Source organism: Mercenaria mercenaria, chromosome 1 (genome assembly GCF_021730395.1).
Source record: "Mercenaria mercenaria strain notata chromosome 1, MADL_Memer_1, whole genome shotgun sequence".
In the NCBI taxonomy this organism is placed as follows: Eukaryota; Metazoa; Mollusca; class Bivalvia; order Venerida; family Veneridae; genus Mercenaria; species Mercenaria mercenaria.
Genome location: NC_069361.1, coordinates 3,902,159 through 3,925,811, shown reverse-complemented (window position 1 = coordinate 3,925,811; position 23,653 = coordinate 3,902,159). Strand labels below are relative to the sequence as shown.

The 23,653-nt window shown below is 35.0% G+C and overlaps 2 protein-coding genes across 4 annotated transcripts; one reads left to right on the top strand and one right to left on the bottom strand.

Moving 5' to 3' along the window:
* Nucleotides 1–658: 658 nt before the first annotated feature.
* On the top strand, nt 659–22,157 carry LOC123545140 (uncharacterized). 3 transcript variants are annotated; one of them, XM_045331449.2, is made up of 4 exons: nt 659–1,037; nt 13,919–14,075; nt 20,230–20,426; nt 21,090–22,157. In XM_045331449.2, exons 3-4 carry the CDS (start codon nt 20,285–20,287, stop codon nt 21,794–21,796), a joined length of 849 nt encoding a protein of 282 aa, XP_045187384.2. In that variant the 5' UTR covers nt 659–1,037; nt 13,919–14,075; nt 20,230–20,284; the 3' UTR covers nt 21,797–22,157. The 3 variants fall into 3 exon arrangements, with proteins under 3 accessions (XP_045187384.2, XP_045187385.2, XP_045187386.2); XM_045331450.2 differs by lacking the exon at nt 659–1,037 and adding an exon at nt 12,979–13,243; XM_045331451.2 differs by lacking the exons at nt 659–1,037; nt 13,919–14,075 and adding an exon at nt 15,030–15,184.
* LOC123524734 (acetylcholine receptor subunit alpha-type unc-38-like) lies at nt 17,325–19,459 on the bottom strand. Its single transcript, XM_045303181.2, has one exon. The coding sequence runs from the start codon at nt 19,122–19,124 to the stop codon at nt 17,838–17,840; it is 1,287 nt and encodes a 428-aa protein (XP_045159116.2). The 5' UTR covers nt 19,125–19,459; the 3' UTR covers nt 17,325–17,837.
* Nucleotides 22,158–23,653: the final 1,496 nt, after the last annotated feature.

Below are 23,653 nucleotides of genomic sequence, written 5' to 3'. Positions count from 1 at the left end.
TCCTTTTTTCACATCCACGCTACCTAAATGTAGTGTGCATTGTGGCAAGATTCATTTAAATTCTAAATGAAGATTAGATTTGGTACATCTGTTACAATCTGGTTAAACACCCGTTCCAACAGTATTTACGAGTATTTAAATAATTATTTCTCGGTGATGCAGCCAATGTAAACGAATTCATTCAGTATTTTTTGCTCGTATCGTAAAGGCGGAGTTACCTGTATAGACGAGATTCAAAAATAGCTTCAGCACCGCTGATTTTGTGACGTAAAGGTACAAGTCTATCGACTTAAGAAAAGGCAAAAGGGCAATTTGATCTGCAAACAGTAGTAAACCCAAAACAAACAAAACAAACAAACATAAAAATCTACATTTGAAGCAACTAACAAAATGATTCATTCTAGATCAGTCTTAATCCAATTTGATTCTCTCCGTTTCTCGAATAGTATCTGACGAATGATTCTTATCGAATATGTTTTATTCTTATTCTCCGAGCTCAACATACTTAAAAAAAATGAATATTTTCATGATGTTAATGATTGTGCTTTTTGCAGTCATGTACAACAGTTGGTTTGATTACGTGTTAGAATTTGAGAAAGCACTTAACGCAGAACCACACAGGATACATCTTGTTTACTATGAAGACCTTAAGATGGTGATATTTTTAGCATTTTAAAATAAAACTGCAGATATCTTTTTTGTGTGTAAAATTTCTATGCAGAACATGCGTTTATCTATTTTTCATTTGAACTCATTAATATATGATAATTTTTCTATTTTGTTAAATGACAATGCAACTTCTGGACGGGAAGAATATAATTTCGTAATACATTCAGTTATAATTTCTAGAATGGCGAGGAAGAGAATGCCCGTATTGCAAAATTTCTCGGAGTACCTGCGGCAGTTGATGCTGAACTTATTGAGACAATAAATGAAAAATGTCAGTTTAAAAGTATGAAGGAGGGAAAGATGTAAAGTCCGGAACTCGCAAAGAAAATGTTTGTTGATCCTTCAAAGTTCGATATCTATAGAAAAAGGTAAGATCAATTACTCAATGTTCATATGTATTATGATGTTTGATAAGAACGAATACCGCCCTATTCATGAATAACTTAAAATTAAATACTAACTATTACAATGTTCATTTCCATGCACGCATACATTCATTGCACTAAGTAGTAAATGAAGGTTGTTAAAATGTACGTTCTTCAATATGTAAATGCAAATGTTTTCATTTTGGCCGACAGAACAGATATGCTGTAATGCAGGAAACATATGTCGTATATTACTGCGATCGCGTACCTCTAAAATGCACTACATATTTCATATTCATCTTATCTCAATTTGCTGATTCTAAACAAATGGCAGCATACAAAAATGATACAGTGGATAAAACAATGGATATCATATTGTTGTAGATCCTACTGTGGTAACGCAGGGATAAGTTTCTGAGTACAGAAATGTAGAAAATGCATTGACATTTTGTTCATTTTCCGCTTGTTTACATATTTATTTCATATTCAGACCGAGTTTCAGATTGGGATTGGAAGATTACCGTTTATAAACTTTATCTATGGCGCAATAACTAACTTTAGTTTGTCTTATTGTTGCGTAAGATATCGAAGACTGGAAGAATAATTTACTGTCGCAGAAAATGAAGATTTTGATAAACTGTATCTCGAGAAAATGAAGACCTCTTAACTTAAGTTTAGATTCGAACCTTCGGCAAAATAAGCGGTTTTGGAAGGAATATAATAAAAGATTAAAACTAGTAGCTTTATACAAACAAAAGATGTATAATTTTGATACCTGTGTTAATATACAAATGTTACAAGTGTGCGTAAACCTACTTCTATAGAAGTATACGTAACGCAAACGTTTTTTTTTTAAATGACACAAGTCTAGGATTCATATATTGTTCCATTTACTATATTACACATCTACACAAGGTAATTGCTGATAAGATATTAAATATTATAAAGGACAGAAATATTTAGAAGTAGTTTCTATTGCAGAAAAACATATTTTTCATAAAATATTGGGGTTAAGATACTGGATTACAAGAAAAGTAAACCTTGAGATTGTTCACAAGACTGCCAGTTTAAAAACATAAAATATAAATCGGAAGGAGCCATTCCAGATCCCAATATTGTAGTTATTATCTGTAAATGTGCTGAACACCAAACAAGCAGTTTGTTAAAAATAGTTCGGTCATGACCACTTTTGACAAAACCTTTTATAATTTTACCGATACATGTACCAGCTGAAAAACTGTCATGACCTAAAATTCTATGAAATTTGAAAATACCCCTGATAAAATTAGTGAGCGGTAGAAGTTGGCAGTAAGCAGTTGCAGCAATTAATCATTGCCAGCAGTTACAAGAGTAAAATATTGTGCACATATGAAATGTCAATTGCAATAACAAAAGTAAATATTAAAGCCAATGGTTAGAATGTGACAGTCACATAAAGTTTGACACTGGTTGCATATAATAACTGTACACCAGCGTAACGCAGTAAAAACATCTGCAGTAGTGCTGTTACTGAAAGCTGTGGCGTTTGCTTAGAATGAAATAGTACATATTGCATTGCCGCTTGCTTTTCAGTCTTGATTATTAACCTGTGAAATCAGTTTAAGCAGTTAATGCATTATGACGGCATAACAAGAAAGACTTTAAAATTGCAATTTCTGGTTATTCTTTGTGTTAGAAAACGGGTTCGGATCCTCGATACTGCTGTAAATCACAACATGCAGGTGTAACAGACTGAAAATATTTAAGCCCTGACCGGGAATCGAATCCGGGACACTTACGGCGAACACTCTACCACGTCGCTATAAAAGCTAGCTCAATGTGTCAGTTTCTTGCAGTAAGGAGGATGATACGCCTTTTGAAGAAGTTGTCAGGGAACAAATGTGGAGTTTTCTGTTTCTTTTAGAGAACAGCATAGTACTTTATGCGGTGAAGTTGTGAGTTATAAGCAAAGAACATGATAGTTTTGGTACTGAATATTAATTTCTTGCTACCTCACCATCGACATGTATTACTGTACTGTCATGACTAGTACCGGACTACAAAAATGTATTGGCGGGAAGGTAAAGTATCCTTACGTGCAGCATTTCCTCTCTACACTTATTTAAATAGTAAAGTAAATCCTGTATTTCAAAATGAACTTTGAACATTAGAATCAGTCATAAAAAACAATCCTTTAAGGCAAACAGTATTTTTTTCACATTTATTTACCTACAGTATCTTCGTCCTGTAATAGCTGCCTACTTAATTGACGAAAAATGCCACGTGCTCGCAACTCGCCCAGCGCCGTACTTGACATTCACATGTTGTCTGCTATCCAATAATAACAATTCAACCCGAACGTGGATTTCCGCTTTAGAAAAGAAATAGTGTTCCGCTAAAAAGATTCCCCTGTTTCAAGAAAAGCAATAGATATAGCACCTGAAGTTTGAACCCTGATGTTTTACCCGGGTACTGACCTGTTTTCGACCACCAGTCTTCGCCGGAGCAACATTTTTTTTTGCATGCAGTTTAAAGATGAAACAAAACAAAACAAACTTTTGATTCTGTTTCGGTGTAGGGCCTTTGAGACACCGTGATTCACTGGGTGGGGTGTGGGGCTATATAATTCTACAGTGGAAGGGCTGCTTTGAAGCCCTGTTCTGCTGGTGAAAATATTAACATGTCTCTCTCATGGGGACGTAGAAACGTTTTCAAAGCTAGAAGGTCGGATGGGCAGCGTCAGAGTGGACATTGGACATTTCAAACGCCAAATCTTTACAGTTTATTGTTTCAGTCATATACACTGTATTTTGTGTTGCGTGGTATCTTACACTCCAGAGTTATTTAAAGCTGAACCATTTCGCGTTTCTTTAGACACATTTACCAACGTTTGTCTAGGCACATTTTCCGCGGCAACGGCCGTGCTCTTTGTTGGGTGTTATATTGTTTTCTGTAAAAAGGAGCCGGGTCTAAACTTAAACTTAAATAGAGTTTTGCTTAAACCGGCGCTAGGGAGCGTGAGAGGTGTTAAACATTTCATCACCTCTCATGGGCAGACTCAATCAAACCGAGTCTGCTATTATTCTTCTTGGTTGCATTCTTTGCTTGCAAAGGATCTTTTTACAGATTTTATTAACTATAAAATGGCTTATGAAGAATGGCGTGAGGAGGTCTCCCGTGATTCTTTTTGAATTCTTGAAACACCAAATCTTGAATTCCACAGGCTTTTGAATTTGAAGTATTTATTTACTTCAGTTTTTTCCCTGTTATTCCTGAGTTGGATCTTTTAGAAATGATTAAATTTATAAGTTTGAATATTTTGATAGCAAAAATGCTGAACATTTAGTATAGAGTTACGAGTTACCGGAATGGATACCAGCTTTTAGTACGAACCAAAAAGAGATATCTAAAGATGGATTTGGGAGGCAATGCACATGCTGTCCTCGCCCCACCCCCTTTCACCCTGCTCCTTTACTTCGCCTATGATAATCATGCATATCTATAGTACTAGTAACTAAGATAATACATGAAAAGAAACAAGTGACCAATATTTACCCGTTATGCGCGACCTTTCTCATACTTTTTATTGTCTTTAGCTGTGATTTTCACTAGATCTATAATGCTACAGATGAGCCCGGCATTAGAAATACCTTTATTAAACGAAGGTTAAAAAATGTATGCAACAAATAATTCAACGACTTTCAAGGTCTTAAAAAGGCAACAAACAGTCAGAATCGGCGTTTTTACAGCAACTCTTCCTCCGTCGTAAACGGCATCTTGAATTTTGATTCGTTGGCGTGATAGACAACATTAAACAAATCATGTTCTGTTGAAAGTTGATATCAAATAATTAAGTTTCGAACAGTGAAAATATCATTTTTATTTTTCACTGACAGTACGGAACTAGTTCGCTTGAATGCGAAAGAATATGAATTATAAATAATAGAAAATTTCTTGCAAAATATACTTCAGTAAAGATATAGATGTATAGAAATATTAACGGGATCATAAATATACACATTCTATCATTATTAAATGTAAAAGAAATCAGGAAACGTAACAGAATTATTTACAGCTTTTTTTTTTTTTTTTTTACAAAGACATTCTGACGTCACGACATTATGACGTCATGATGCGATACACGTGCCGGTTGTTCAATAAGTTTAGTAGATATCACTATTAAAAGTTTGAAAGTTCTACCGCACATTATGTAATCAAATTCTGTTGAGATGGCCCTTTAAAAATCGGTCACACTCTTCTTCGTCATAATTCGCAAAAGTCTACAAGGAAGTTGGAATGAAAAATTACAGACCACTTCTCAGTGTTATTTATTTTTGAACTCTTTGTTAGAGGCATAATTTTGCTGGAGGACATCGGGTTATAGAATGTGTACATGCCAGTTTCACATTGATGGGGGATACTGAATAATGATAATAATAACAACAATAATAATAACACAGTAAATTGCGGAGAACAAAGTTTGTCCTGGAATCTGAGAGTAAGTTAAACTAATTGTTGTTACATTAGATCTACCTAAATAAACGCACCACTTACAAAGCTCTAAATAAATCCTACTTATTCAAATTGTCTAAAGGAGGTACTATACCTTGTTACAAGGGTAAATTCAAAATTAATTGAACCGTTACAATTTATTGTATTTCGTGTAATTTGATGTTTCAGCTGCTACAATCTCAAGTTCGTTTTTCTCTGTCCCTTCAGGTACAATTTTTATCCTGGTTTGAAAGACATGACCATCCACAAGTATTTATATTGAAAAAAAAGAAGAAAAATACGGATATTTTACACTTTTCTTTGTATTTCGGTTTCAAGGGTTAGGGTTTAGGGTAAGTGCTCTGTGCTTCCGGGAAATCTAGATCTACCCTTACTTTATCTAAAGACGTCTGCGTAGTTGATAAATGTACTGTTATGCGCGTTAGCTTTTAAATATAAGCTTAAAATGTGTATGTATAGTGGGGCTCGTGTTTCCATGGTAACGTATGTATGGTAACTGGTTTTTCGACGGCTTCAATGCCATTCTGTTAATGGCCAACACTGAATATTAGGGTAATAATAAATTAACAGAATACCGAACACAAGTTGCAAAAAAGAAAGTCACAAAATAAACAACATTTGTCAGGATAAGAACTTTCGTCTGCATATTTGCATTGTGTCTCAGGTATCAACCAAAGACCTTTCCTTAAGGGTTTTGACAAGGAGCCTAAAGCCCCCATCACACCAAACTAGTTCTCAAAACGTTCCAGCCCGTCCTAAAATATTGTAAAACGGGCTGCGATCTGGCTAGAACGTTTGAAATTTGGCAGGAAAATATCCATAACGCGATCATAGTTAGTTCTTAAACAGTTCTCGATACGTCCACTGCGTCTTTATCCCGTCTGAAGTACGTTTATAGTAAGTTCATTTCGGAAAAAAATGCCCGCTCACCTCATGTGAACACCGTTTGTAGGCAGTCCAAGTCCGTCTGTAGTCAGATTAAAGAAGTATGTAACTAGTCCTACTTCGTTTTGAGTACGCCGAAATACGTTCTAAGTAGTTGTTAACTCGACCAACTCGTTCACAGACAGTTTAACTCGTTCTGGTTACGTCCTTATCTCTCCCTAGTACGTTCAGAACGTAAATTTGAATCACGTTCTGGCCCGATGGCTATTAAAAGCCACCACGTTTCGCCCAGTTCTCATTCTCGTTTGTCTCTTCAACCTGTCAAGACACACAAAAACTACAACAATAGGCAAGTATCAATATGACACCAAAGAAAAGTGAAGCCAGACAGACAGGGTGTAAAGTGTTAAAGCAGCAAAAGACCAATGCCGATACAGTCTCCTGAGTCAGTCTCTGAACGTGAAAGTCGAGAGGATGAGTGTCGTAATATATTCCCTGCACCTTCTGATGACTCTGTCTCCAAGTCCGAGGAAGAAGGAGGACAGAGTCCGAAACCAAAAGGCATAAACTTGGCTCAACCTTGTGCCCAAATCTTGAACCTGTACGACAACGGCATGTATTTATACCCTTACTTGTGTAATTTACTGCAGACGGGATCGACGTTGTATGAACTGTGAATAAACGTACTAAAGGTACTAAAAATGTGCGGAGCGTACTGAGAACGTATTGTAAACTCTTAGAACTGTTTTGAAACGTATTGCAAACTTAGTATTTTATTTTGATCGTATTCAGACGGAATAACGACGCACTAAGGATGTAATGCGGTCGAGTTAAGTCTTTCTGTGAACGGGTTAAACGAGCTAGAAACGGATCCGGTCGGTGTGCACACCTACTTAAATTGACCCCCGATCGCAATACGTCATACCACGTCTCTAGTACGATCGAAGTACGGCGGTTCAGTTTTTAGTACGTCCATCTCGTTTTAAGTACGTTGTCAGTCCGTCTAACTGCAGGACGGAATGATCGGCAGAAATTTTTGAGTAGGCTCAAAGTTCTGGAGCACCATTCCCGTTCAACCCCGTCCGAGCCAGTCCATAAAGTTCTTAGACAGACTGTAGAACGTCGCTACTACGTCTGTTCCGTTACCACACAGTTTGAGCCCATTCGGTTACATTTTTAGAACGTACTGAAAACGAGCTTGGTGTGATGGGGGTATAACATAGTTAAATCGTTATAAAATGTTTTGAATTGTCTTACGAAATTATCTCGTTGTTTCGTTTAGGTAGGTAGGTAGATAGATTTTCTTTTCTTGTAGAATAAGAATAAGAATAAATAGTTCTGACAGGTACACAATTTTCTTTCATATATGAAGGGTATTTATTATTAACAATTTTAAATACATGGTTCAGACGTAACTGCTTATTTCTATTTTCGACGTTAACAATGACATTTTAGCCAGGCTAAGTTGATTTACACTTTTCCCAGAATCCGCATTTTATGAATCTAACAATCTTGTTATGGCTGTTACATTTTCTGTTCAGTGTTCTTAAATCACTGCCTTTAATGCCGAACAACCTTACTAATGTCTACATCTGTTCAAGGAAAAACTGATTTTATGGACAGACAGAAAGCATTGATCTCATAAATCGTAATCAAATACATCATAGACCGGAAATTGTGATATAAGCTCTTAAAATAGAATTCCATTTTCACGCATAAATCATTTCAACATTAAAGATCAGATAAAGAAATTATAAGCCAAAGGTATTTAAATAAATAATTTTTAAGATAAATTGGCAGAAAGTCAAAAAGTGTTGCGTATTTAAAGTAGTGTAGTTTAAAACCTATAACGAACAAATAAACGAAAGATTGAAATCAGTTTTTTAAGTAAAAATCAATTTATACGTTTCAAAAACCAGTTTGATTAGAGTTATTACTTTACATTCTTTTACATCCTAGACACAGCCATTTGCGGGGCTATTATACATGTCAACAAACCTATACCGTTCTATATATTTTGCCACGTGGTAGCGAAATTAATGCAACGACATGATAAGATATCCAAGGTTTATAAAAAGGAAGTGTTTCATACATAATGGCAGAACAGTACAGAGCAGAAATTTTATATTAGACTTATGCATTATGCTCCTCGTCCATAAAACATCATCAAGTCAAATACAAGGTCAACAATACATAGTCCATATTAAATAATGCCTAAAGCATATGTAATAAGGTAAAGAAGGTATAAGTAAAATGTTGATATATACTAGAATTCTGTAGAGAAAAGCATGTACACAATCCATACAATCGTAAAGACGGAATAGCTCAAATATGTTTGGCAACAAACATATAATGTCTTAATCTAAAGTCTTAATCTGTAATATGTCCTATAGCTATCATATTTGACGTGCTCATTACTAACATCTATATAGATTAAACGAAGGTTACAGACATACATAATTTGCATTACGAAGTAAAGACGAAATTCGTATAAAGGGTAAATGTACACAGTAAGATTTCTAGCTAGATGTTAACTATTGACATATTATTCATTTATATATATAATTGTCAGCATCATCCTAATACATTTCGTCTTATTTTCAAGGCACAGTTTATGAAACATGCTAATTTATTTAGAGTTTTTCAATTCGAACTTGACAGCAACTGAGTTAGTTTTAATATACAATGTATTTGGTCTTTTGTATAATTATTTATCATTATATCGTTTCCTCAGTATTCGGTAGCCTTTGCATAAACAGATCATATGAAATTCATCTTCAATGTCTCTTGATTGACACACTTCACAAGTTCTTTCCCCTTTTTCTATTCTATTCTGACCATATCGGCCTGTCTCAATTCTCAAAAAGTGTGCGGAAATTCTAAATTTAGTAATTATAGCTCTATACAGTTTTTTACTTATAATACTGAGGTAGTCAGCGTATTTAAAGTCACACTTTAAGAGATTGTATACATACAACACATGATTGTCTCGTAATTTACTTCTCCAATTTTGTTTGAAACTAACAGTAAGTCTTTGCTTAAACAGTGATATGAACTGATTCGGATTTACAGCTGAAAACATTTCCCATACAAAACCAAATCCGTTTTCATATAACAACTTCTTAACATTTGTACAACAGTTAAATTTGTTATTACTCAAATCGTTAAATAACAAGGAATACTCTTTACTTATAACACAATTGTCCGCGTAAAAAGTTTTAAACCAGTATTTGATAATTTTTACAAATCTGTTTACATACAATGGGTAGCGACCTAGTTCTCCATATATGGCTGCATTACACGATGTTGCCTTGACATTTAATAGCCCCCTTGCAGAATTTTAAATGAACTCTTTCAATATCCTTATTTCTAGTATATCCACACACCTCAGCTGAATAACTTAATATTGATGATACAAATGAATCAAATAAATTATACATTATTATTGGTGTAAAATCAAAGCCTTTCGTATTTATTAATAAGCAGTTCATAGCCATCAGCGCTTTGCCAACCAGAATTTATATATTAAAGTTGAACTTGCCGTGGGAGTCATATACTACTCCCAGATAATCAAAATTATTGACTTCTTCCAGCTGTGAACCATTGTATGTCCACTTTGCATTCTCTCTCACAAGACCATGTTTCCTGTAGACCAAAATTTTCGTTTTGTCTATATTAACAGAAAGGCCCGAACGGTCACAGTACACGTGTGAATCTTCTAGACTTTGCTGTAATCCCTCTACCGTATCTGAGAACAACACAATGTCATCGGCATATAAGAATAATATTCACGTCAAGTCATCAAAATTTAAGCTACTGCCAGGTCTTGTTCCCAGGTATAATTCTAAGTTAAAAATAACAAGGACACAAACTTGCTCATTTTGATTACCGAGGCAATAAATCAAGAACCGATTTACAGATGTTCTCCCAGCTTGGTACAATTTTAATTTCACCGTTTGTTAAACGCATGTTGATTCGTGTATACTTTCTGAACAATTCTCTCATTAGCGGTGTCATTTCGTTTTGGTCTACCTCTTCTATAAACAACAATAAAATTGGCTTGTCCATTCCGTAAGCTTGCTCCAGTTCATTTTTACAATACGCGCTCTGACAAAATTCATTTGAAACAACATTGATTACAACTGCACTATGTTCAAGACATCTTGAGATTTTTCATATATACTGCGTCCTGGTGTAAAATGGCGGTCGCCGAAACATACCAAATCCCTTGGTGTATCACACACCTGTCTAATTTGATCAACAAGGACCGGATAGATATATGCCATGACAAAATCTGCATTTTCATTGCTGTAGGACAGGAATACTGGAAACTGAAAACGATATGTTCCATCCTGAATCTGAGCGATAATTTCTTCTAGTGTGCGTTGTCGCTCAATGCGCTTTCTGCGACGCCAGAATGCAACGAGAACAGTTGTTGTTACTGAGACTAAAATAAAAGATCCTACTGACGAAGCAATTGCAATGTTTCTAAGTATTATTGGACGTTCACAGGTTTCATTTAAGTCTTCTATCAACGGAAGTGAAATTCGATCTTTCACGTGATTAAAACAGACAATTCTCTCGGAAGAATTCTTGATTAATGGTGTTTGTACGAACCATTGTAAAAATCTTTGATATTTGCATACACACTGAAACGGGTTTCCATCAACTTTCACATTAAATTGAGACTGGCTGTCATGAAAATTTTCATCGAACCAGTCACGACTCATTTTATTTAATTGCCTGATCGAGTTATTTCTTAAATCTACAAGTGACAGAGAAAAACTTGAATTCAGCGCAATTTGTTCAATATTGTTGCCCCTGATGTATAATTCTTTCAGGTGAACATTGCAACTAAACGAGTTTCTTGGAATATAAGTTAGGCCATTATTTGAGAGGTCAAGAAATTGCAATTCACTTAGATGACACGACATTTTCTCGAAGTGTGATGTATTAAACTGTTGCACGATGCTGAACTGGTTATTGGACATATTTAACACTTTTAATGAGGGTGTACTTCTGAATGACTCTCCATTAAGATATTGGATAATATTTCCTTGTACTTCAAGTTTTTCTAAATTTAACAGTCCATCTGTTTTTATTACACCATCAAGATATTGTAACAAGTTATTTTGAATCGAAATCTCCTTAAGCTGAAAGGTTTTGCTGATAAAATTAATAGTAGAATTGAAAATAGTAGAAATTTCTGTGAAATAATTGTCCATATTCAGTGTTTTGATATTTCTGAAGTAATACAAATTCCGATACATTTGGATTTTTAATCTAATGTTTCTAAAATGAAGGCGAGGCAAACTAGTTGACGTTTTAAATTGTGTTAGAAGAAGAGTTTCCAGAGAATTGCACACTGTCGATGATCTATTGAAATTTGAAATACTCGAAAATGATAAATCGCAAACTCGAACAGTGTCACAAATCTTAAGTCCTGCTTTTAAATCTAGAGAGGCTATAGTTGTATTTCTTACGTGCACTTCCGTTATGTTTCTCCGTGAAAGGGCTTGAAAGAATTCTTTACCGAAGGATGTAAATATTGTCGGCGGTTTCCGATAAGCATTCATGTTGTCAATTTTTAATACTTTCAAATTCGGCATTGATTCCACGTCTTCTAAAACCGATAATAGATAAAACATCGACGTTCTTTCGCATCCTGACAAATCAAATTCATATAAGTTTCCTAAGCCTTTGAATGCACCCGCTGTAATCATTGTAAGCGCTGGAGCATATAAACGAAGGTACTTAAGGGAATGCATATTGCTGAATGTGTTGTTGTAAAGGTGCAACCACGGGATATAAGATCCGCTTTGTTCCACCGTCGCTATGCGCAGACGTTTCACTTTTGACCATCCGTTTCCCTGGAAACTAGCATTGATGATATAATCCTTTGTGTTTGGTACTATGTCAACAATTTCAACATTATCGATCGATCCTGGTAAATCTTTTGGTATATAATGGTGACACAACAAACTATTACGTTGAACGATCTGACAATTCAGTGCAAATGTAGCTCCACAATATAATGATACGATCAGAAAGGGTAATACATGTAAACATTTTTGTCGGTGCGCCATAATCGTTCGCATCGTTTCAAAATCTAAGAAGTCATAGATATCATTTACTAGTTGAAATAGTCCAGAAATATTTTTCTTTTTATAACATAGATTTATTTTATCATTTACTGTGTGACTCGAATTCAGAAAACAAAAACAGTTAACATTTTTATATCATAGGTAGAAGCCCTGATTTAAGGTCTAGTTTTTTACACTAAAGGGCTTTTTTCTTTCAACTCGAGTGCACATACCTTTGTGGTCTAGCTGTAACCACTTTGAACCCTATAAATTAAATCAATAGCTGAAGTAAAGTTTGAAATTTAATTGCATTCGTTTTGGGTCACTTTTATTGCAGTGTATGTAGGTCTGTCGTATATGAAATAAAAATGTAAAATACACGTATCCCTTTCTATTCTATCAACAATAAATTTCAGCCCTTATATTTTTTCGATTATTATGCATCTGTAATATGTAATAGGAATAATGAGGAAGAAAATATTAAAACATCAATTGGTCAAAGCTTCATGTTTAGTGCAATGGCTGGTTCGCTTTCAATTAGATTTTATACTTGTTTTTTTTTCCCTGTGAAATATAAGGCCTAAAATAGCACAGTGGGTTTTCTTAATATAGAATGCTGCTTTGTTTCAAGTATAACTTTTCGTCATATTTACCAGTGTGCCCATACCACCTGACTTTAACATCCTTTTTTTTAGTAACACGGCAAGCTACATTGACAACAACTTATCCGATTCAAAACTTCGAAGCAATGTAAGTTCTTTATTTCTTGATCAAATATGACCAAATATAGCACAGGCTATAGAAATTCAAAGTAAATACTACACACATTTATATAAGTAAAAGGTTTTATGAATAGACAAGCAGTTGTCCCTTTTGACAGAAAGTCGGGTCATTGTGGACACATAGGGCGCTCTGCGTCTTACCGATCCACAGGGACTTATTTACAGTTCTGTTGGAGACCTTAGATGGAAATAATGTGGCTGAATTAATGGATAACTGTGGAAAATGTAGAATATGCTAAGACGGCAAGTCTGCTGATACGGCAGGTCATTTTTTTACTTTATCGTCCAATGAGTCGCTCTTCTCGGCAAACACTCGCGATGTTCACCAAAAGCAGATCAACAATTTCCACCAATTTTCAATATATATATATCCCACAGTTTTCTGACTTTGCCTGTCGGAATATATATATATATATATATATATATAATTCACAGACGAGCAAACTCATAAATAAAATTTAACCAAGTATCAATTTCTAAAAGAATGAAAGCACTGCAAACAATGAAATAGATTCTGTTAATATATAAGTCGGAACAGCTAGAAAACAGCTATTGTAAATGTGCACCTTTCCAAACACACCCAAGATTGTACAACCACTTACTGAAAATGTAATAAATTGTACGTATGTTTAATATATTTCAGTACGATGACTTCGGCAGCAGAGGGCCAGCGCATATATGTTCTGAATGTAGGAACGCAGAAGGAACTTGAACACCCATGAAATAACACACAGCAGGGCACTACTGTTCACGTGTTGTTGTAAATGCTATTCAACTAGGCGGCTCCTACATACGTATAGGTACAGCGTTCTGTAGTTATTTGCCATTTTAAGTCTCAGTGGGAATATACCCGATACAGGTTTTGATTTTTAAAATCTTCTCCCCCACAACACTTTCGCCATCTGTTTGCATATAGTTTTATGTTTCAAACCACTAAAAGTTATTATCGGGTTCCGAATGTTAAAACAGAAAGTAGCTCCAATAATGTGCTCTTAGTATGTCAATATCTATAGATAACGTCTTATAAGGAAATGTTGTACTTTTTGTTGACATGAAAACACTGTGCTGAAAATGACACTTGTTTAAATTTTAGATAACGGCCTTATGAACAATAAAAGAGAATTATGTTACTCACCGGCAGGCATAAACAGACAAGACCCGGCAAAACGATTTTAAATATGACTTGTGTACAACCTTCTCCTATATATAATGTAAGCTTCCAAGATTTTCACTACGTAGCTGCGCTACGCGCCCGGACATTTTAAATGTGCCCTGGCTTGTGTTGCAACCATTGAAAGTTTATTTAGAACAAAGTGTCTTTATGTGTTGAATAATACTTACAAGACTGGAAATGTCTCAAAAGTCAACATTTTTTTTCTTTTTATCAAATTTTCTACTTAGGCTGAATAATAGTAACCAATATTTGATAGACGGAAAAAAACTTTCGACTTTACTTTTTTAAATATTATAAGTATCAGGAAACAGGAAACAGTCATATGTAGATCTAGTTGTTTTCTTCGTATATCGGAAGCCTCCCGTTATAATTTTACGTACATTTCTCAGCTTTCTTAATCAATTAACATTTTTCTCTTACCTGATCCATTGATCTTTTTATTAATTCGAGAAAAACGGATTACGTTTATGAAGTTATAAGAATACTGACTGATAGTAATTAATATCATATTCACGCGTTGGTCAAGAGATAATACTTTATCTGTACGATAGTTGTATTAGTTATCTTATACAAATGACCGCTTCTCACGGTGTTTAACAGAACCTGTAAGATCCTTCCTACAGTCATTTCTCACCATATTCTCTTTGCAAAGATGAGCTTGTCAACAGTATTGCGCACCTCTGGAACTATTTGTAGACTACAGGTATCTAGGAGCGTGCGAATCCCATTTGTAAGGTAAATCTTGTTTTGGTTTTAATAAAGTAGTAATAAAATATATCCGTTTATCGTTGCAGAACTAGATATGTGATCCCTACATACTGCACTTGTCTTAGTTATCAGGTGACTGCTACTGTAATATAATCATGAGTGAATGCTAATATGTTAAGAAAATACAAGCTCATACATTCATTTAACAAATTGAAGTTGTGTAAACTAGTTACCGTCTGGATAAAAAATACAGAGAGCTGACAAGCTTTAAATGGCTCAATGATTTAATAGCCAGATCGTAACTTCACAATTATAGTTTAGGTTTAGTTTCAGTCTCAACACACTTAAAACAATTATTTTTTTCCCTTTCAAATGACTCGTTTGATTCAATGTGGCAAACTTTTAAAGTAATAAATCTCTGAAACGACAAAAACGGCGACATATTCTGTTGTCGCATCACAAAGAACACTGGACATGGGAAACTTCGAGGAAATGCACGTTTTTCATATGACAGCTTGCTTTTTTAACAATTTTTCACAACATGAGACTCACTGGTATTAGCATGCATGAGGTCTGAGTACTCGCATTTGATCCGTAAATATTTGATTTTATTTCCTCAATTACTCGTAGAATATAGTATGCAAGATAGAAGATGTATCGCTACCTGTAATTTTGAATACTCGAAGAAGAATATTCGACTCTCGGATAGCCGTTTTTAGGGTAACTTACTCGGTGGAGTGGAGTTGTCGCATATATTCTTATTATCATCACATATTTGCGCATTGCCTGCATCACAAGTGTAGCAATGGTTAATGGAATAATACTTCAAGGGCATCAAGTTTTATTGATTGTTAATACATGTTTAGTTTAATTAGTAACTTTGGCGTAATGTCAACCTACCATGAGCCTTAAGGTAGTGCTACAATATTGTAGAAGTAGTAAAGTTAGCTAGGTGGAAATATTGGCGAATTTCGCAAACTGACAAATTTCGCTAATATTTCCCCTCCAACCCAGCATAACAAATATACCAGAACACCGGTAATAAATGGGAGAAATTTATACTCTGTCTTTGCATGTACTTTTTACAAGTCAGAAATAATATGCTTGGAAACAATTTTAAGTTCATCTTTAAAATGATAATTTGGGAAAGCGTCTAGTGGTTGGAGTTGGTCCGTACAAGATGATGGGGCGGGATGGGGGATGAAGACAATCCTGATGTTATTTTGGTTAAGCTTATCCAGTAATGCTTCACTTGTGTGGGCCTCAAATACATCAAAAATAGCCAGAGCTGTTTGGTTCACCTGAAAAAGGTAAAGGCTATCATAACTAGATTAAATTTCGGTACAGAACTGTCAAAGATAATTACCGCAACCTACCGTAGGCAAGAATATACACTGACTTTTATAAATGCATTTCACACCTTTACAAAACGTAACAAAAGGGTATACTCCAATATATGCCGTTGAAGTGTCTGTTTTTTTGGTTTGAATAATTCAAATTTACGTGTATATACTAATTTCATACATTTTCAAGTAATTATTTTGTATAGAGAAAAGGCAACAAGTTTAGAAATGAATAAGACATTCTTTGATATATGTAATTACTATAATTTACCTAGTGTTATCTTGTAAAGAAGTGTTTTTTTTTCTTCTTCATTATTGTTAATTACCCTCTGTTAAAACTTTTGTCACGAGCATATGGAATACAGATATATTTTTTACCAAGTTTCAAGTTTTATTTACAGTAAGTCGGCAATATTCTTGCCTTTGGCCATTAACAGTACTACCAACTGATTTCTTGACTGCTGCATAAAACAGGCTTGAGGGTTCTCTGTAAAAACATTTATAAATTTTGGTATGCTCATATACATACATTCACATTATCTTATCTACCGTAACCATTTCATTCCTCTACTTTTACCTATATCCTCTTATTTAAAGGTTTCGATATTTTAATGAGAATTTTTTTATGATAAAGCATTACCTTGACTATCACTAGGCAGTTTCCAAAAGAGAATCTACTTGATGTATGAACGGTCAAGACTTTTTTCAAGGAAGTGGTCACCATACTTATTAAATGTCACGCGTTGAAACCTCGCAGCAAGATGTTTCTGAGCAAACATTGACGTAAAACCAATATTAAAACGATAAATTGAAACAAAAAACTGTTAGGAAAATACAGACAGCCTTTATTTCAAAATAGTTACAGGTGAGTGCGAATGAAGTAAGAAAAAAAAGCTGACATTATCCAGATACTAGTAATAGCATATACTTCAGAACATATTTTCAATTGACTCACATTTTAAGGAATATCCATCACCATGCATTGCATATGAAGTCCATAATAGATGAAACTGAGTATTATATTCTCAAGATAAGGAACAAGGACATGATAATCAAATTAAACCTATCATTTATCCTTTATCCATGTACCATTCTCGTCTTTCAAAAGAAAATGTAAAACTTAACAAATGATGCGGTTTTATTGTTATAATGCCGAGGCGATCATGTCTGATGCAAAACAGATATGGTAAGGTAGTGCGAGATTCCTTTAAAACATATCAGAATACTTTAAGATCTACCAGGGAAAAAAAATGACCAGCATATTTCCTGTCCTTGTACAATTTCACACCAACGTCTTTTCCGAAAAAAAATAATTATGTACACTGTTTGGCACTGCTTCACGACTTTGCTATTCCGATGAACACTATCATGTTCAGCAGAGAAGCAAATGTGAACGTTATAAGAGCGAGCCAATCAACCATGTAGCTTATTTTCTTCCACGTGACCGGATTGTCCGTTTCTTTGTTCTCTGATTTACTTGCCTGATCAAAGTCACGTTTTGTTTTCTCTTTAGCTAAATGTTCCTTTTCGATCAATATATTGTTTCTTCTTGGAATTTCTTCAGCGTCTTCATTTGGATGTATCTTTCTCCGTGTACAGCTTAAAGCTATGTAAACCGAATTCAGCCACCCCGGAACAATGTCAGCATCATCTTTGGAGTGCAGACGCATATTCACAATGGTGACTAAAACAATCAGTGCGCTTATGATCATGTCAATCATCAATTTATATGAAATAAGAGGTACTGGCTCAGCTGTCTGCGGCAACAAGTCACTCACAATGGTCATATACACGGCGATGGCTAGCAGAGTTGTGATACAGTACCCTATACGCTCTCCTGATTCCGGCACTAGAACAAAAACCAGCACATTTAACAAGCTGAGAACCAAAATTGGCAATATGACGTTTATTACAGCAAAAGCTGGTTTTCTTTTCAAATGCATAGTGAACGTAATTTCAGACTCTTTACCAGTACCTAATATTTCCGTCTTAGCTTCCGATCCAGTCACGTCCCACAATGCATTGGGAGAATAAACGTTAAAGGCAATCGTTGACAGTCCTGCTTTAAGAGTAACTTCGTTGCTTTTATAACCCAAAGACGTAAAACTAGTTGAACAGCTCTGAGTGTCGAACGGGAACTTTTTTGCGTTAACGCTGCACGTGCTCTCAATGAGATTTGCTGGCATCCATTCAATTTCGCCAAAGTCATGTATACGAATTCTGTCGGAAGATTTGCCGATTGTTGTACCCCTTGCAGACGGGCTTGATAAAGTCAGTTCCGGGACCCAGACGTCGTTGTAGGATACCGTTATCAGCTCAAGTCCACCATACTGACTGGGGTTCCACATCAATTTTTCGTCTGTCCAAACTAACTGGAGAGCCGCCACAAATGAAAACTTTTCATTCACTTCATCAAATTCCTGTATGGATTTGATATAAAGGGCTATTGTAACAGTCATAGCTGCACTCTGATTGTTTATTGGACGCACATTTTTGTTATAATTTTGAAATAAGTCCGTATGTAGAGTTTCTGTATCATTAATTGTAGTTGCGCTGATCGACCCAATTACAAAACCCAAAAGTGCAGAAAAAATTATGAACATTTTTCCTCTTTTGAGTAGCATTGTAGCTTCACATGCTTAAATAATAGTTAAATCAATATAAATAAGATGAGATACGCAAATGTAGTGTTAGATTTTAAAACATCCTACAAAATATTCACACAAAAACATATTGATTAGTAGGTGCCCCAATTTCCGCTGTTAAAAAGAGAAATCAATACCCAACGAGGTAATTAAACCATTACAATATTTCTTTTCAAAACATTTTTAAGTATAATGATATCTTTATATACTCACAAATATAGAATATTATATTGTACGAGAATAGGTGGTCTCATGTTCCATATGATTTGAAAGACATTGTGATTTTAACAGTACAGTGCGTGCCTGCCAACAGACAAATTGTAAATAGCAGGGATCCATATGAATTGTTAATGAATGAAGTAAGTGAATAAGAAAGAAATATGACCATAATATCTTACTACTTTAGGAGTTTTAATCTGTTATACATACAACGGCGTAGCAGCGAACTCAAAGTTGGGAGGGGGGACAATGGCAGGGCCGGCCAGCTAAAATTACCCAGATTTTTCGTGAAAATTTTCGGACAACCAAAACAAAACAAACAACAACAAAAAACCAGATGCTCTCTCAAATTGGCTTCTTTTCCTTAATCTACTACTATTTCCGATAACAATCAGAAAAATCTGGGCCAAACACATGGGTTGGGGGAGGGGGGGGGGGCGGGGGTGCATATCCCATATCGTTCCTCTGATATAAGTATTTAAAAGTAGTTAATTATTTCCCTTATACAGTCCCGGACTAAATGTACATTTTTCTCACCATATAGCACATATTTCCTTCTTGCACTATCTATAATACCTGTTTAAGACTTTTCTTTATATTACCATAACTTTTTGATATTTATTCATCTTGCAACTATAAAAAAAATTTCTTCTGATGCAAGTCATAGTGATCTAGTCACATGTCTTGTATGTGTTGTTTGTTCCATGCCACGTCCTTAATTAATCAGCACAGAACATGATGTGTAATCATAGGAGTACGACTTAGAACAACAAAACGATTCTGCCTCAGAACATTGATAGTATGCATCTCTGTAAAAAAAAATCATACTTAAGTTGTCACTAGTTTGTGCTTTTTTTCTTTGTAGACCAATAATTAGATTGTGCAGTACTGTTGAATCACCAAAGCACGAGATCCGGCCCATGCGACGTTGTGATATACAGGGGCTGTACGAGTTGACGACAGAAAACCAATGGAACATGGAAAAGGCCTACCTAGAGTGCGTGTTCAACACGGACCCCAGTGGTCTTGTTGTCGTGGTAACAGAGGATGGAAAAGTCATTGGTGAGAAACCACCGCTTGCTAAGGACCGTAAATGGAAAATGTCTTCTTTTTGAATTCATAACCTTGTTAGAATTAGTCCATGAACTGGTCGTTATAGTAATTTGTAGATAAAACATGCTTCTTGAGGAAGGGTAATATTTTTTATACATTTTTGCCTAGTTGCTGTACAAAAAGTATAGACACAATAGAAAAAGAAACACTTTCGAATATAAAAATATAAGTTATGAAATATGTAGATATGGAAAAAACACTCGGACAACATTTTGGCGTTATCAACACACAATAATTAACCATGTGTATACTCGTGCATTATCTTACAAGTCTATAGCGAACCCACTGAATTTTAATATTTCATTGGAACATATTGACATATAAACGTGTCTTTTAATCGGGTCTTTAAACGTTACAAATAAAGTGTTGGCCAATTATAATGTTATGAAGACCATTACTTTCAATGACCTTCATAAAACTCATAAGTCATTGAATGTTAGTCTGTAATTACTATCGCCTTACACACTGCATTTACCCATTAATATTTGATGATACTGAGTATTTAATCTGGTACAAATATTCGGTGCAGATAGCAGAAAGAACAGATTTAGCGTCACTTTTAATGTCCATTTAGCTTTTCTGAAAACTTAATATACATGTTCTGTTTTGTAGGTCACAACGGTATCCTTGCCCACAGCGACACGATTGCATCTTCTGGGATGAATATAGTGAAGGGGGAATACAGAAAATTCGGCATTGGTAAAAAGCTGTTTCGCAATGTCATGGACGTCATGAAAGACCGAAATGTTGGTGGCACGTCACTGAGTAACAGGATCACATTTTATGCTCAGTTTGGATGGACCATAAAATCATATACAATACATTACAACGCTGGACCTGTAAATCCGGAGTTTATCAAAGAGCCACCAAGAGGTGATTTCGAAATAGTGCCTTTATCAGATGTTGATATATCCGACTTCGTGGCGTATGACTCAGAATTACATACAGTACCGCGGGCAGTTTTTATATGCAACTGGGCAACGTGGTCTAAGGCAAATACGTATGTTGCTCTAAGAAACGGGCGCGTCTGCGGATACGGTGTTCTTAGACCAGCCGATATCGGGCATAGAATGTACCCGCTATATGCAGACGACAGTTGCATTGCGCATGCATTGTTTTGTAAACTGGCAAGCTGTGTTCCCAACAATGAGCCCGTAATTTTTTCGCAGCCGATTGAAAACGAGACGGCAAATGAGTTTGTATCAGCAAATAATTTTGTTACGTATCTGTCGATGACGAGGTTATACAATAAGTGGAATATCCCCGTCGATTTAAGGAGAGTCTATTCTGTAGCTTCTACTGAATATGGAATCGTCTGAAAATCGCTGACTGTTGTATAAGTTCTCATAATGAAAAATATGATACAGAAATGGATAAAAATGGAATTTTGATAAGAATAAAGAATGTGTGCACTCAAATCCGGATGTTTGTGGATCTGTGGTGTTGGTAGTAGTAAACGCAGTAAATTCTCTTCAATAGCTACATTCTATTTGACAGCAGGAATTCATACTAAAGTTTCAGATATTGTTGCAACCACATGTTAATACCAGAGAAGTAATAGCAGATTTTTTGTCAGATTTTTAATGTTTAAGAATGCATTTTATCTTCTTGTAGTACACTTACGTCATGTATTTATTTTACAGTTGTCTCCAAAATGCACCAATAGACATGTAGACACTACCAATTACTTTTATTATTATATAGACCCGAGTTGTTTACCTATTAAACAAAGAAGATAGAAAGATGTGACCATTGTTTGTATACGTCACAATTATCATAACGTCAAATTTCATATTGGCGCGCTTGACAAAACAAAAAAAAAACAAAAAAAAAAAACAAAAAACGGGCAAATACTTGGTGAATGCCAAATATATACATGATAGTCTTTGGTAACGTGTTGGATTCAAAATAATATATCTCAAACAGTAATGAGTTCTTGAATAATTTTTTGTGGTCAAATTAAATCCAATCAGTATTAATTCCTATTCCTCACAGAATGCAAACTGTATTTGGTATAACCAAAGAATATTAATCATCTCTTTAAAGATGAAATTTTAAATTCCACAATGTTAATGTATAAAATAATGATAAAATGAAGCGTAAGGGAGAATAACATGAACATAACATTACACCAAACTTCACAAGAGTGATCAACTTCTGCAGTTTGATGACTGGCCCTTGATTCTAATTTTATGATGTGTTGGCCACTTCTCTTATATCCTTGGGCAGACTTTCACCAAACCTTACAAGAGTGATCGTTCCATTTCAGTGGAGTTATGACTCTTGATTTGTTGTATTTTATCTTGTCTTGGCAACTACTCCGATATTACAAGCAGTAACAACACAAAACTTCACATAAGCGATCATTGCCAAGCCTAGTTGTGTATACCTTCGGCAGAACCAGGTCCGATGTTTTGGCTGAGTTTTGCCCTTGATTCATCAACCCTTTATGACGTTTTAGCCATTCCTTTTAGATAATAGGTTGGATTTCCACCAAAACTTACAGGAGTGATCAGTACTAATCCTGTTATGTATATTATCGGTATTTTCCAATTCAGTGATTTGCAGGGGGGTTACGGCCCATGATTTTGTCAAATTTTATGATATTTAAGCACTTCTCTCACACCATTGGGCAGATTTCCACCAAACCTTATAGGAGTTATCAGTGCCCAGTTTAGTTATAAATATCGGCATGTTCCGGTTCAGTGATTTTCAGCAGAGTTATTGACCTTTTTCTTATATCATAAAGCGTTTTAAAGTTTTAAAATAATGGTTGAACATGTTTGTGCGGAAACACCTTTTGTTTGTAAATTACATCTCCATAAATCAGATTGTGGTGAACATATTCCTCACACAAGTCTCATAAGCTACTTTATAATACTGTTAAACTACGCTGAAAATTTAATCAATCATAAAAATCGTAAATCCATCTTTTTCCGTATAGTAATTAAGGTATTAGGCCCCTAATAGTAATGTTTAAAAAATGGCATTTGCTTGGTAAATTTTGTGTAATTTATGGTATTTCCTAAAGCTCAAGTAGAGACAAATTTCAAAGTGTTGGCCTTTATCCAAAACGTTTTCAGGGAATTTATTATTCCATTATTTTTTATGAAAGAAACATCAAACAATTGGTAAACAATCATAAAACTTAAAATAAAAACTGTCAATATCATTTT

Coding starts and splice junctions, on each gene's coding strand:
- LOC123545140 (XM_045331451.2), top strand. CDS start 15,102: ATGAGCTTGTCAACAGTATTGCGCACCTCTGGAACTATTTGTAGACTA. Junction 15,185..20,229: donor GTGCGAATCCCATTTGTAAG/GTAAATCTTGTT, acceptor TTTTCTTTGTAG/ACCAATAATTAGATTGTGCA. Junction 20,427..21,089: donor AGAGGATGGAAAAGTCATTG/GTGAGAAACCAC, acceptor TCTGTTTTGTAG/GTCACAACGGTATCCTTGCC.
- LOC123524734 (XM_045303181.2), bottom strand. CDS start 19,124: ATGCTACTCAAAAGAGGAAAAATGTTCATAATTTTTTCTGCACTTTTG.